Source organism: Pinus tabuliformis, chromosome 4_2 (assembly GCF_031772625.1).
Source record: "Pinus tabuliformis cultivar Carrire ecotype Pingquan chromosome 4_2, CPIR1, whole genome shotgun sequence".
NCBI classification, from domain to species: Eukaryota; Viridiplantae; Streptophyta; class Pinopsida; order Pinales; family Pinaceae; genus Pinus; species Pinus tabuliformis.
The window spans coordinates 1,089,881,947-1,089,898,185 of NC_142304.1; the positions used below are offsets into that span (position 1 = coordinate 1,089,881,947).

The following is a 16,239-nucleotide window of genomic DNA, read 5'->3' on the forward strand; positions in this document are numbered from 1 at the left end:
TGTTTCACGGTGTTAGGACCGAGGACCCAAAATAGCATTTGTTCATATGTGAGGCCATCTAGAGAGTCAAGCAAGTTCAAGGTGAGAGACGTAGTAGAAATAATTGTTTATTATGGGACTAGTTCTTCATATTTGGAAACCCTTAATCCAACATCAAATAGGCACATAGTCAAAAGCTCTAGAACTTGTGTCGAAGCTAAAAGCCTCAATAGCAGGAGGAGGGGAGAATAATGGTATGGAACAAGTGCACTCATAGCTGGCTACATTGGTTTCCCAACTTCAAGATTTGACTGAGGCGAAGGAAAAATGGGAAGAGGTATGGTGTAGCATCTATCAGACAAAGGGTCACCATAGAAATGAAAATAAATTGTTGACTAACTACATGGTAACTAACGCAGTGAACTCGCTTGCATAAGGTAGAGGAATATGGTTCGAGATATGCCGGATATGGGGCCATATACTGTTCAGTTTCCCAACGATAAAAATGTATGATGCTAAAGCCCGTACTCTATTTTGTGACTTCTGTAAATCAATGGGGGATAACATCCATCACTATCACACACGGGAGCTAATGCGTGAGTGCACGTTTGACTCATTCTAAGTGCAAGGACTCAAAAAGATGGAAGCCACGTGAACTGGATTCAATGAAATCAAATACAATCAAGGTGGATAATATAACCAACAAGGACGAGGACAAGGTACGATAACTACAGGACTTGGAGGACTAGGTAGAGGAAGAGGAGGATTTGGCTGAGGGCAAAGCACCATAATCTGTTACTGATTTGAAAATCACCCTATGAGTGACCTCAGTTAAGATTTATTAAAAAAAAGGTATTATAGACTCATGTGCTGGTGTGTGTTCTGTGTTATTGGAAACAACGGATCGATTAGATTGCCAATACACAAACATTTTAAATGGAAAGACAACAGAGAAATACAATAAGCAACACAAAGACACAAACAGTTTTAATAAGGAGTTCACCCTATTCTCCAGGACTACGTCTCCGATCCAGCTTCAGTGGTGGCCTTGTTTTATTGTGTCTTAAATGTGAGTTCTCCTGGAGCAGATTTTGCTTGGCAGGGTGGTTCTTGGATTCCCCAAGCCACTCAAAGTACATAGACTCTTATTCTTCCTACCAGCTCTGTGACCCTTGGTCTATAGTGGAAAGAGCCAACTGTGGTGCTCAATCCGGACAGATTCCTCTATGGGAAGGCTTGAATCTTCAAGCTCTCTGGTGCTTGATGCTGCCTGTGGTCAGCTCGGCCCTCTGTCTCCTCTACTCGGCTTTACTGTTCTCTATGTTCAGTCCTCCTCTCGGGGTTCACTGTTCACTGTCTCTCTTGGTCGCTCAGACTCTTCTCAATTCTTCCTCTGAAACCTAAATCTGAATTCGATTGTCTCTGTTCATGGCTTTAGTCATCTGATCCTCGGCATGTTCGGTTCCTCTCCCGCCTACGTCGATTCACTTGCCGCCTGCATGCTTGGAATTCCCTGTTCGGCGTTAGCATGAACGCTCAGTAAGTAGCCACACATCCCCATTGGAACAACGCAAGCCTGCTCGTCGATTCGTTCTCTTTCTCCACCGTGGCAGTCAACGGATTCCAAATCCCCTTAAATCGCGGCTTAAATTCTTGTCGATTCCGCTCTGTCTATCGGACGCAATCTCAGCCATCTGATCTGGGCTCCTTTAGATCCAACGTCATTTGCACGTCGAGCGCAGTTTACTTTCTCGACCGATAACGCGATCACCGCGGTTTTCTCTCACCTCCGCTGCCACGCGTCAATTGCTGAGTGTGATTGCTCCGTTTTCTCCAAAACCGCTTACCATTCAAGGGCGCCCCGATCAATACCACTGGTTTCCAGGGCGCGGGTCCCGCCTTTGTACTTTAGTGCCTTTACCTTTTTCTGCCTGCAATCCTCTGGTTCCCCCACGCGACCGAGTGCTTAAGGCTCCTCCTTTTCGGCCCTGTTTGCCTAGCTAAGCGCTAACACGCATCGAAAATCAGCTCCTTTTCCCGATCCGGGGCTCCCAGGGGCTATTTTGACCTCCTGCGCAGTCTCCATGGGCCTCGGTCAACGCGCTTTAACTGAGGTCCTCGTCATTCCGCACCGGCTGCCATGGCCATTGGTTCAGGGTGTTTTCGATTGCTGTTTTGGATTTTATTCGAGATTTGCTTCGTCCTGATACAGTCATGGTCCTATGACAGTCGTTTATGGATCCGATTTGGATCAGTTACAATTGTGGGATTGTACCAATCCTTGTTGCACTTTTATCTACTACAAATCATTAGATCATTTGATGGAGAATTATCCCTAATTAATCGCCAAGTGGCAGGAGAAGAAGGGGCCCAATGTACAAATGATAGTCATCGAACCACATAGGACTCAACAATGGGTAGAAATAGTAATGAGGGAAAGTATCAGGACAAGAGTCGATGCTACGAGACCCTAGACATCGTAGCCCCAGTGGGTAAGGAGAGCCCCTGAACCCCCTTCGAAGTTTAACCCTGTATGGAAAAATACCACATATAAGGAGGTCTGACGAGAAATGGTTGCTAAAGAATGGGATAGACCAAAAGTTAGGTGTACAGTAGCCATGCTAGAGATATTTGATGCCAATAGAGGTAGGGAGTAGAGGACAACAATGGATCCAATTTAGATTCTACTACAAAGTTGATTAGAGCTAGTCAAAGATCCCCAGGCCTTGGATAAATTGAGGAGGTTGGTGGAGCAGTGTGTCAACGGATCTAAGGAGACTACTATGTGAGGTTCACCAAGGGCTATGAATCAAGTAGCTTGTAAGAAGAGGACTAGTAAAGAATTTCATTTCGCCACACAGATCGAAGAATACGATATGGACAACATCATCTTGGACTTGGGATCAAATGTAAATATTCTATCAAAAAGCATGATGGAAATGATGGGGAAACCCAAGTTGATATAGTCTCCAATTTAGCTCGGGTAGGCCAACCAACATCAATCTTTTTTTCTTTCTACCGAGAAGTTGTCAAGAGTACCAGTGGACATTGACGGGGGGTCAAGTACCACTGATTTCAAGGCGATCAAGATCGTGGATGATACTAATCCCTATCTAGCTCTTTTTGTGATCGATTGGGCTTTTGACAACCAGGTAATTATTAATTTAAAGAGAAGACATGTGATTTTTGAAGGTTGAGATATCTGAGTAATCGCGCCATTGGATCTGCGTGAAGGAGATCGATACATCGAGCTAATGAAAGGTGAGCTTAGTCGGGAGGAACTGGACAATATTTATAATGTCGCAGCTCGGCTAGATGACTATGTAAATCCTACATCCAAAAGAGTGTTGAGTTGGCACGGTATTGGATCTTGTGCCTTGACTTCAAAAGAAGCCTTGGAGAATCGACAGAATCGGCTACATGAATTCAGTACCTGGAGATGCACAGATGTTACGAGGATGGTGCGTTGGATAGGTATAGAGGTGCACAATCCACCCCACTTCTATGGGTTGTTAGAAGTAGATATTTTTGTTCAAGAATTTGAGGATCAGATATTGGACTACGAAAGGATTCCTGCATTAGATGATGCGTTGCATGCCACCCGAATCAGGTGGTGGGGCTGCACATTAGGAGCAGGTTGCAAGATGGCATCGTTTTAAGTAGCTGATCGAGGTTAGGTTCGAGACCAATTTCAGAGCCTCTAGAGAGAAGTATTTAAGTATTGAATGTCCCAAGATGCATTTGAAACATTGTGTCGTAGTATGGACCAAGGGATGAGTCTTTAAAGGTGTTGCAATGGAAGATATTTGTTACTAATGAACCAATAATAACTAGGAGTGGACCATTGTATTTCGCGCATCAACATTTGTAGCAGGTGCAGGAATGTCTTGAGTGTTACAATGTCGTAGAGCAAGGAGAGGATGATGATGATCCTCGAAACCTCAAAATTCCATAAGTTGAAGGCGAGCGCACAATGGAAGGACCACCATTGAAGTTCATTGAGTATGTGAATCCAATCAAGATGTGGAAGGTGAATATCAAGACCAAAGAAAGTCCTAAGAAGGCAGCCATTGGAGATCGTTGGGGTGATGATATCATCGAAAAGGTTGCAGACTTATTGCACAAGTTTCAGGACCAAGATCTTCACATTACTAAGGAGATTGGAAGCACTAACAAGGCTAAGGTTGAAGATATAGGGGACATTGGAATGAATACAAGTTTTGAAAAGGTGAATAAGATCTACGACTACACCAAATTTCAAGAAGCAAGCTAGACAATCAAATGATAATGGGAGTGGGGTGTCATCCCCTATGTATATATGTAAGGTTGATGTAAATAAGTGTAGATTATGTAGGGATAATAGTCAGGTTGGTGCTTAGAGCTCTTATAAGGAAGAGGCGTGAACCAATATGATGGGCTAGCATGGAAGAGATTGAGCTGGAGTTAAGTCCGTACTTGAGTATGGTCATAGATAGATAGCACGTTGTGTTGGGGGTTGCGCCACCAAAAGAGAACCATGTGAAGAATTCACAGTGAGAGATAACAGTCTCGATTCTGTGGACCAAGAACACTAGTGACGACGTATCTTGACATGTGAAGGTCTAGATATGCAAGAGAAGGTCAAGACCACAAGATAAAAGCTACACCTAAACGACCATTCTTTTCAGACAATCTTCATGGAAACGAAAGAAAGAGACTGAATGGACTGTCGAATGCCATTCGGTGATAGAAGGAATCCCGCAAGCTATCAATCAAAACATGGATTATTAGGACAAGGGGCTGAGAGGAAATAATATTTACATGAAGAAATTAAAATCTATTGAGATGACTCGGGCAAGGTAGGTCGCTCATGTGAACCATCATATCGGTTTGATCTGAGAGAATATTATGAAATAGGTTGATGTACACTCAGTGTGATTCAGATCATAAAACCATGATAATCTGGTCAAAATCACCAACAAGAACGATGAAGGAGAGGGAGGGGGAAATGCTATAAAATACCACCCAAGGGCCCTATTGAGAACAGAGAAATGTTTAAGAGGGAGTTTGAGGCTAACAAGGGAACAAAGGGAATGAGGATTATTCGGAAGTAAGGAAGAGAGGACCACGTAAGAGTAATGCAATGAAGAAATGATATTTGTAGAGACGTGCAGAGGGTGAAAAACGGTGAAGGAGAAAGGTTAAGGAAATAATGGAAGTGACTGCCCTAGGCTTTGCCACTAATGCGAGGATGTGATTGTGGAAAAGGAGGTTGCTATAAAGAAGCCTGGATAAGAGGAATGGGAATGGGAGGTATAGGTCCAAAAGGGTGGTTAAGTTGTATTGGGTGTCCCAAACGATCGAGGGTCTCTGCCCCTCACATAGATGGTTATCATGTAAGGCTATAGTCGTACCAGTTAGTTTATCGCGACGTTGTTTAAAGGGAGGCTTTGCAAATCCATGGGGCAGAGTGGTGTCGGGAAAAATTCCACTTTAGGAGTTGTAGCAGTAGATCAAGATTATGTCCCCATGCATGATGGTGGGATAGGGGAACCTAACCCCTAATTATTACTTGAAATCAGATAAAATCCCTATTTTGGCTGGTAAGAGGGGTTGGAATTACTTTGAGACAACAAGATGGTTGGTTGAAAAAGGATGAGTCACCCCACCCTAGTAACCCTTGGAGAAACTTGGAGAAGACATGCAATTAGAATCCTACCATTACCCACCCAAGAAAAGAGAAGGTATAACTACAGGAAGAAGATAAATCTCGGGGACAAATGTCAGGTTCATCCCTGTAGAAGCAATGGTGATCATGTTTCTCTCTCTAAGAGCACTGCTAAGGGGAAGAGGGATGCAGCACTCCCCTCTTAGCTTGTTGAAAGAGATCCAGGATGACCGGTTTCCCTAATTACACCTACAACAATTGTACCAAGAGCAAGAAGACAACCTTAGTAAGGGTGGAGGTCCCAAATCCATGGTCATAGAAGAAGGACTGAGTGGCTCGAGGACTAGCCAAATTTTTATGTTGTTGAAATGTAACTAGTTTTGGTCTTCATAATTGTTGTCTAGCTCATAACATAATGTAATTCATATGTACTTGTAAAAAGAAGAAAAATAAAATTTATTCTAAAAGAAAAATTATTTATAAGCATGGGTTTCATGCTTTATTTTTTTCTTTCTAGGTCAAAGCACCCATTTAGTGCTTCTAGGGTTTGTGTCATGAGTCATTGTCTATGTCATCTTGTCCTAGACCCTTCTTGACCTTATTATGTCAAAGAAAGAAAAAATATGTTATGTAATTTGGCCTTTTATACCTCCTCCACGAAGTCGGCCATAGGAGAAGACGAGTCGACCTCATTGAAGGAATTCGACCACACAGAAAGACTATAAAAGCAGTGCAATTCGACCTATTTGAGCATCCATCCAAGCAAGAAGTTCGATATGTAATTTGAAGTGGAATAGAAGGTGTGAAGAGGCTAGAAAGAAAGAGGAAACTAAAGCAAAGAAGGAAGAAACACTTGACAAGAAAAAGGAGTCAAATTTCTCTCTTGTTCTCCCACATGTGCAAAATTTATGAGTTGCAAAAGGGGCTCAAAATTGAAGGTTTGCAGTAAGGCCAAATTTATGATGCATTAGGACTGAAATTCATGGTTGATGCAGTATTGAAGAAGGTTGACTATTGTTGATTAGAAGCTAATTGGAAGGACTATATTGGAAGGCTGACTTGGTGGATTGGAGGAGGTCTTTGTCTTGGTCAAGGGTCTTGGTTGTCTCATTTGATTTGGTTCTAAAGGAAGAAAATATAATTTTTGGTTTTCCCCTAGGAGAGGGGTTTTTCCCTGACTGAGAGCCTACATACCGTGTCCTTGTTGTTTTGATCTTCATGCACTTACGTTTTGGTAGTTGCTTAATGGTAAGGAAATAAAAGAATACATAAAATAAGATAATAAGAAATCACAAGTAATTATCAAGATAAGAAAATCTTTCTCCCTTTATGACTTTCCAGCATGGTATCATAATTAAGGTGAAGTAGAAGAAGAAAAATGCAACTTGAAGATCAATAAATCTCATCATCTTAAGGAAGGATTCAAGAGAAGTTTCCAAGGTAGATCATAAGGAGAAGAGAAGTCTTATTTTTTGGACCTTTGAAGATTTGTTGAAGAACACCATTTGATAGAAGGAAGGAAGTCTTGAAAGGTAATATAGAAGTTTTGGTTCCCTATAAGCTAGTTTGAAGAAGAAAACCTATTGAAGGCTACAAAGATATATAGATTTCATCAAGTGTGACATTGACAAGTATACCTATGGCATCATCAATGAAATATGAGAACAAAATTCAAGAAGCCTCTAACTTTAGAGCATGGAAGACAAGGATGGACCTCATCCTTGCAAGAAATAAAGTATTGGACTTGGTACAAGGAAAATTCAAAGAACCTTTTGATGATGTTGGAAAGTAGAAGTACAAGGAAAATGATATTATAACCATGAGCATAGTTGTGGATGGAGTTCAAGACAACTTGATTCCCTACATATCCACACTAGATACTTCAAAGAAAATGTATGACGCTCTCTCCAATTTATTTACAATAAAGAATATTGGACAAGTGGCAAGTCTAAGAATGAACTTCGAACTATCAAAAAGACCAAAGATGATACAATGTCCTCTTACTTTATAAGAATTTCCCGTATAAGAGATGAACTACAAGTAGTTGATGATGCTCTTATAGGACTACCAAAGTCTTGGAATGCCTTTGCAGCTGGAATTAGTAGTTGGAAATTTTCTCCCTCCTTTGAAGAAATGTGGTTTTCCTGTACTCGAGAAGAAGCTCGTCTTTCCTTGATAGGAGGCAAGAAAGAAGATTAAGAAAATACCTCAAATTCCTATTCTGCCCAATTCAAGAAGAAAGGAGGAAATAAGAAATTCAAACGGTCAAAGAAAAATCCTGGGAAGATTGGCCTTTCTAAACTAGAATGTTATCATTATCACAAGATACAAGAAGCAATGTCGTGATAATACTAAAAATAAGAAGAGAGAAAGAGACCAAGCTACAATTTCCACTAATGATAATCCTCAAAAGAATACTAAAACCAAAGATTCTAAAGTCAAAGACTTATTCTATTAAGTCTTTAGGGATGTTATCTCCTGAATGTCCTTTTTCTATAGTATAGGTCATTGTTTTTAGGATTTGTAGAAATTTCTCTTATATTAACTCTAGGATTAATCTTTCTTTTGGTTCCTAGGGTTTGTAGATCTAATATGTTTTGATAGAAAGTTATAGAGTTTATTAGATAAGTTGAAGGAATCCCTCACAATATCTGGATTAATGCATAATCAAGAGGGAGTTTTTATTAGTAACGCCACCTCCCACATTTACCCACTTTCATCGGTCTGTTGGGGTAAACATGAGCTGAGGGCTATTATGACATGAATCAACCTCCTAATTATAGTTAAGGAAGTGGAATCGACAAATTAGAACCTTACTGACCTTCCTCAGGAGCTACAAGACACCCAAGAGCCAAACAACCACTCCTAGTGCCCAAACCCTGAGTTGTAATGCTTTTTCAGTGACTTGGGCTCCCAACCACATGCATGACAAGGCCTCCATGCGGTTGAGGGCCTCCAACTACATGCATAAGCCTACCAGGTAGTGGTTGTAACCTAAAATATTAATTTCAGAGGGTGCGGTCCTGGATTCTGAGCCTAAATTCCAAGTCAACCTCCAGACCACTACCCAGAACTCAATGAGACTTTCCAGAATGATAAATAACATTAGGAAAAAACCATTCATGCCAAACTTGATCAAAGACTTGACCTAACCAGGCCTAACCATGAAAGTCATTTTGCCATACATATTAAGAACATGTAATCTGCAGGTCATTAATGCATATCTGAACATAGGGTTTGATACTTATCTGAAAATCATCAAGAAGGTCTAATGCCCTCTCATAATAGTTGTAATCACATTTTTTAGATCATGCATTCATTAATAATTCATCAACAAACCAAACACATCAAGAGCCATAACTAGAACCTATTATAGAACTATGCTTATAACCAACATATAACCAAAATAATATCCAGGATAGAAAAACCATCAAAGCTACATAATAACAAGTACAATTACTCATACAATACAAGAGGAAAAAAGCTCTTATTAACATATGAAAAAGCCAACCGCGTCAAGGACTTCCACGTACCAACCGACTATAGATTGAGTTGAACCAAATCATATTTTTCGGATATGTACGCTTTTTAACCCAATGAAGGAAACACAGATCTTTATTCATTTAACAAAAGCATTCATGTCCTGTAACAAAGGCAGAGTGCATCTCATGAGAAGCAGAAGACGAAAAATTCCAATGACAAGTAACCGAGAATTTATCGTCATGATGACGAGGATTAAATACATTGATGAACGAATGATACACACCATTTTTACATTATAAAGTTGGAGCTAAGGAAAGCTTTAAGTAGGAGGCAGAAAAGTCCTACGTATGTAAAATATGTTTTGCAGATTCCCAATGCAACCTCCACATTACGACAAGCAACAAAGAATTTACTGTTGCGTTGACTGGAGCTAAGGAAACCTTTAAGCGGGAGACAAAAAAGTCTTATATATGTAAAATATGTTTTATGGATTCCCAACACGGGCTCCACATTACCTTAATCGTGCTAGCATAATGATAACTACTAAAAGAGGCAGGGACTATGCTGCTATACAAATATACCTATTGTTGATAGAACATTTATTACTTCTTCATGCTTCAATATTTGATAAGGTTTGTGATCTATATAATCAATAAACATTGCGTGGTGGAATATCTATGTAACAAAATCTTCATTATTGACTCCATAAACTACCATGTGTTTTAGGCATTCTTTTTTATTTTGTTTTTTATTTTTCTTTCTTAGTGCACCACATCATCACTAATAATTTGTGCAAGAATACTTACAATCAAATTTTCTCTTTTCAATATCACCATATCTTGTTTGTGTCTTGGAGTTTTATTCATCTAATAAATTTCATCTTCATCTAAATTATATACATTATTTCCAATTTTTTCATCTTCATCATGTTATTGTTCTTATATCATATTCAATTTTTTAATACTTTGGTGAACTAGAATTTTTTTCCAACAACAATGTTTTTCATAATATTAAAAATTTATCATGTCACAAAGGAAAATAATCTTAATTCTAAAAAAAATATTCTTTAATAAAACCTTTGAATCACAAATAATATCATATATATATAAATAATTCAAATATACATAATTTTGATCCAAAAACTTGTGAAGTTGCCATTCCTCAACCTAATTGTTAGTGACAACAAGGCGCCACCAGTGACATCGTGCACCAAATACGCAGGAATATGTATAGATTATTCACATAACAAAATTATTATATATATATTCACATAACAAAATTATAATATATATATATATATTCACATAACAAAATTATAATATATATATATATATATATTAAAGTTTTTCCTTTTTTAAACCAAAAAAAATTGGGTATGAGTATATTGTTTGATGTCAAATTGTTTGATGTCAAATTGGTTTAATTACCAAAAACATGAATAAAGCTCTACCCCCAACTTTATATATTTAATTAAATATGGGTGATTATCTTTCACACGCTTCCAAAAATGGTATATATGTGTTTAGATAACAGAAATAACAATATCATCTAATTAAATATTATAAAATCCCCTTCCCTCTTATCATCTATTGTTTGTGAGAATTGTTTTGGAAATACATAGTCTCCAACCTATCATAATTTTTATACAAATAAATATTTCTATAAAAATATATTTCTTATTAACATAATGGTTAATTGGGTGCAAGGGGATAATATTGCGCATTTATCATGTAGCCAATGTAAAGTCTATTCTCTTCATTTTATTTTCATCATTTTTATCATTTAGATAAGAATATTTACATTTTTTTCGAATGTAGTTTAAATGTTTTTAATTTTGATTTTTTTTAGACATATTTTTCAATAATTTTTACCTAAAATTCAACTAGAATTTGTTGGAATTACAGATTTGAATTGTCGAGTCTTTAAAATTTAAATGATCTAGAAATTTTTACATTTATATATTTAAAAATGCAATTTAAATAAATTTAAAATTGATAACTTTTTGGTATCAGGAATTTATTCAATGAAGGCATGAGTTAAAGAAAGAAAATATGGATGAAATAAAACTACACATAGATGCAAAAATGGAATATCTATCTCAATGCTTGTCCCACAAATAGCAAGGAGCTAAATAATTTTGTTATGAAAAAGTTTCGTAAATGGGTATGGGGAAGAGTTGGGTAGAAAGAAGATGTACTACAGTGAGGAATTCAACAGTGTGTGTGATCTACAACAAAACAAGTTCATTGGAGCTAGCATTCCGTGGAGGGAAAAGGTTCTTATTGCTCAATTAAGAACCAACTCACATCAACTTCGATGTGGAACAAGACAGTGGAAAAGGCCTAAAGAAGCTTGGGAATAACATGTGTGTACATTTTGCATGTATAGGGCACTGCAATTGGCAAAACATTTTATTTTGGAAAGTGATGCGTTTAAAGACATTAGAGAAAGTTATGCGAATATGTTAGCATCGGTTTCTTGGCATTATCTTTTCAGTGAGGGGAAATAAAGAAAGAAAATTATTTTAACGTCAACGAGGATAAAGATAGCCTATGGGACATATTGCTTATTCATTTGGTTGATGTATTCGACCCTTTTCCTATGAAGCCTCACAATAAACACTCCCAGCTTCTCGACAAACCCTTCGCTAAATAGATTATCCCAAGAGCTAGCTGCCAGAATATCTGCATAACTTTCCCTGTTGTCTTTGAAGGCCTCACATTCTAAAATGAAGTGTTTTTCTGTTTCCACTTTTTTGAAAGAACAAAAAATACATACTCTTTCATCCCACACTTCTTTTGGCCTTTTCCAGCGCCCTGTTTCACAACGAAGTTGATGAGAATTAGTCCTTAACTGAGCAATAAGAATTTTGGCTCTCCAAGAAATATTGGCCTCTATGTACGCTTTTTGTTGATGATTATGAGTGAGATTAAACACTTCTATATAGTATTTTTTCTTTCCCCCTAGCTCCTTATCCCAAATACGCTTATGGAACTTATCCATAACAAAAGTTTTTATCTCTTTATTGTTTATGGGACACGTGTTCAAGCAAATACCCCATTTACTAAACCATTTATTATTTTGTTGCATCTAAGCCTTTTTTCTTTTGCACAATATGTCATTAAAGACAACCTTAGACCACCTGCCCTCTTCCATTTGCTCATTTTTTTTAAATACCTTATGACTCGCACCATAGCAATTGCTTCAATAGGAACAACCCCTATTTCACTTAACAATATAGCATAAGCAATTGCACTTTTAATTTTGAATTTGTTTGTAATCAAACGCTTCTGAATTTTCTCAATTTGTTTCCATTGCATGTGAGATGTATTGCTGGCCCACAATTGACAACCATAGAGAATCACTAGGATCACTAGAAGCCCAAAAAGAGTTTGAATGGTTTTCTAGTTCCATAACTCTCCCTCTCTACACCTATTTTGAAAAACATAAAATGCTTTCCAACCCCACAAAGTTCTTTTCTTTCTATAACCATCCCAACTTAAGTTTTGTTGAAGTCGATTCCGAGGTATTTGTAATCCGCAACTTCTTCCAAAATATTGTCTTCAAAGTAAAACTTATATTAGTTTTGTTCAAATTGTTGGAAAATTGAGCTAACTCTTCATTAAATAAGAGAATAATTAAATTGCAAAAAAACAAAAAACTAATAATATCATACCATTTATAATCTAATAAACGTTTAAATATCATTTTATTTTATTTTGAATTTTAAACTTTAATTTTGCTCTTTTTCATTAAATAAAATTAAAAACGGTTTTTACTCATTTTGCATTAAATAAAAGGAAACGTAAAACTCAAAACATAACTGACATAACTCCATGATTAACGAGGAAAAAACACATCAATCCATACTGATTAGGAACGTATTCCATGTGACCACTTCGGAAGTTAATAGCTGGGATCTGTTGTCCAAATATGTGGAATATAACGAGACTCCAGAGGATTTATACTGAATATACATTTACGTTTAGAGTTCAGAGCAGCCTGGATGGATAATTAAAATATCAGCGAAGCAAAGCAGGGTGCTTGAGGTTGAGTTGGATTGCGTTGCAGAGGAGAAACAAACAATGGCTTCTTCATCTGCTTCACTCTGTTCTCATATTTATGCTTCAAATTGCTTCCCTGCAAACCCTATTCATACAAATTACTGTAGCCGCACCTCTTTTCTGTATACAAAACGGTGTTCAGAACAAAAAAGTTCATTGAATTTGCAAACCCAGAGAAAAAACAATAATCAATATCAGCGGCATTTTAATGTAATCGCAGCTTCTGTTTCACCTCTCCAGTTGCCGGCTACTTCTGGTGAATTCATACTGCCTGCGCCATCGCCTTCAAGTTCCACTTCACGGGACCTCGGGTACGTAATATTTTTCATAAATTGGGAAAATAACAATTTGGTATTGATGTCTGTAAAAGTAATTTAATTAAATGTTTGTCTGGTTTTCTGCAAAAGCAGCGGCAGTTTTGGGAGTCTGATTAAATTATTTGGTTATTTCTTGGTACCCTAGTTACTGAGCCCAGCCTTGGATTACTTCTTTCATGTTACGAATTTCTAAACCCTAGTTAGCATGTCAAACCCGTCAGAACCATGGATTTGAGGCGATGTTCACATTTTGAAAAACACACGCATGTATATATTTATTTTTTTGGTATGTTATGCTTCATTGTGACATTAAAAGAATTACAACTGGCCTGCTTTCACAAGTCCCTGAAACCAACTTTTTAGCTATCATGTTTATGTTCATATTCGTTTTTATTGTCCTTCGAGTTCTAATTTCATTTCTGAGAATCAAAATCGAAACCAAATTTAATAAGAATTTAATCAGATATTTGATCAATGATGTTATGCATTAATATTTCGTTTCTGTGGTTGAACTTCCCAGCGATAAAGTTTCCTAGTTAATCTCGCTTTTTTTATGGGATAAAACATCGACATTGTGAAATTACTTATCAGGAAGTGCCATAAAACAGCAATTTTCCTACTATGCTTTCCAATGTTGGTAGGAGAGTTGTCTGAGAGTGCCAGGAAAATCGTGCCTGTTATGTGTCTAACAATTGTCTAAAACTAGTCCTGCCAGATTGAAACTAAGTGACAAAATCACTAGTTTTTATAAACTTCAGAAAATTTAATAAAATGGGACATGGTTACCAGCACTTACAATTGAAGGAAAACTAATTACGATATGCATACTGTAGAAAGTGAATGACAACGTGAAAGGGGCTCCCTGCTGCCTACAAACACCTTTTTGACATTTTCCATAGAAATGGGTTGAGGGCCATATTACGTTATCTTATCGATCCCACATGCCACATTTATCATCTCAAGGGTCATGAATATAATTTAATTAGATTTTAAATTTCAAAATAGAGGTTTGCTTTGCTGTATGGTGACAAGCATTTTGGTAGACTCAAATTTATGGAATAATAATATTTTAAAAAAGCATAGAAAGTACCAAAAGAATGCCTTACAGAGTTGTATTCTGTTACTCCTTCCAGTCGGAGCAAGTTCTTTATAATCCATGACGAGAGTTGGATCCAATAGGAACAGAATCATGCATGTATAATTTGAACCTACAGCAATTAGGTTTTGGATACCTAGATTCTACTGAACTTCACTAAGAGTGCTTTCTAAAACATCTAGGGACAAAAGGAAGAAAAAAATACCTAGATTTAATATTTCAAACAAAAAGTTCAAAAAAGGTAGAAATAATGAAATAATTGGCAGTCTTCAAGACAGCAAATGAAAAGCTTTACTTGTAATGGGGCAGGTGGCTTCTTTTGGTGGGCCACAGTCAACATAATTCAATTTCAGTGGGTGAAAGTTTCATCCCAGTGGACTTTATGATTCTACTATTTCCAAATGCATTCGACGGAATATTTATATTCTATTTTTAGAAGATAAGTGCGGTAGATTCAAGCAAAAACGTGTAGTCGTAGTCTGTAGATTCAATATGTATTGCAAAGCCAGGGTAGTGCACGCTCATGACATATTACTAGAATAAGAGTGCTTATCACAATGTGGTTTAAGAATATGGGGTCCTTCTAAAAAACCAGCTAATGATCATAGGTGGAGAAAGAGATTGAAGTATTGAACCAAAGGTTTGCCTTCAGTTAAACTACAGAGAGTTGACCTTTCTGGGCATTTCAATTAGGGTGAATTACCAAACGTATTGTAGAGAATTTTAATTGATAAAGGTATTTGCTTTGATCTTTAGCAATGAGATGTGGACTGTACATATGAAGAGGGCAAGTTAAGTGATACACCTGAGATCCTCAAATGAATGAATGAAGATGAATCTTTGGCAAGAGAACTCCTAAGAAAAATTGAAGTGAGGGATTAATATAATCATAAAAGTACTTGTAACATCCAATCCTTGGCAGACAAATGTTGACTTAGCTTCTTGGAGTCAATCATGTAATTCAGAGTCATCAACATACAAGTGAAGTCTACACTAGTATTGATACTCCACACATTTTTTTAGCTGAATACTGAATAGTATTCAAGTATACATAATAGTTGTACTTACACTCCCAACCACTCTTCTAACAACTATAGAAAAACTCAACAGTTCAGTGATTAAAGAGAATAAAAACCTTAGACAGCATCCTATAAATCGTCCAACTGAAGGAACAACTAGAGACAACTACCTAGTAGCTAGCTAACAGAAATTAATAGAGTGAATGGGCATTAATTCTAATACCCTCTCATAATGACCGTTTCATTGACCCTAAGACTCATCGCATCTCTAAATTTCTTAAGCTTTTCTTTGCCCAGTGATCTGGTGAATATATCTGCTTGCTGATCTTCAGTACGACAGTGGAGCAACTCAACCTCTCCTTCTTATACTTTTTCTTGAATGGATGATAAATTATAATCCATTTCCACGTGTTTAGTTTTTCCATGATAAACTAGATTTTTTGCTATCTTGATAACACTCTGGTCGTGAATCAAGGTACTTTCTCAGCTTCATTGATGGTTTCTCTAGAAAGACTTGAATAAATTTCTTAAAGAGCAAATCAAAATTATTTAATATATTAAAATCATTATTGGCCATGGCTGAGAAAGAATCCGGGCAAAGGCTAAAGTGTTGAGACCTGGCAATGGTGGGAAA

At 37.2% G+C, this 16,239-nt stretch overlaps 1 protein-coding gene across 3 annotated transcripts in view; it reads left to right on the top strand.

Annotated features, from left to right (window-relative positions):
* Positions 1–12,977: 12,977 nt before the first annotated feature.
* Positions 12,978–16,239, top strand: part of LOC149173434 (ATP-dependent Clp protease proteolytic subunit 6, chloroplastic-like) — a 214,074-nt gene continuing 210,812 nt past the window's right edge. The window contains exon 1 of one of the 3 annotated variants that reach the window (XM_089424602.1): positions 12,978–13,484. In XM_089424602.1, coding sequence (XP_089280728.1) covers positions 13,195–13,484 — 290 coding nt within the window. In that variant the 5' untranslated portion in view covers positions 12,978–13,194. The remainder of the gene's footprint in view (positions 13,485–16,239) is intronic. The other 2 variants (XM_089424604.1, XM_089424603.1) reach the window with 2 other exon arrangements.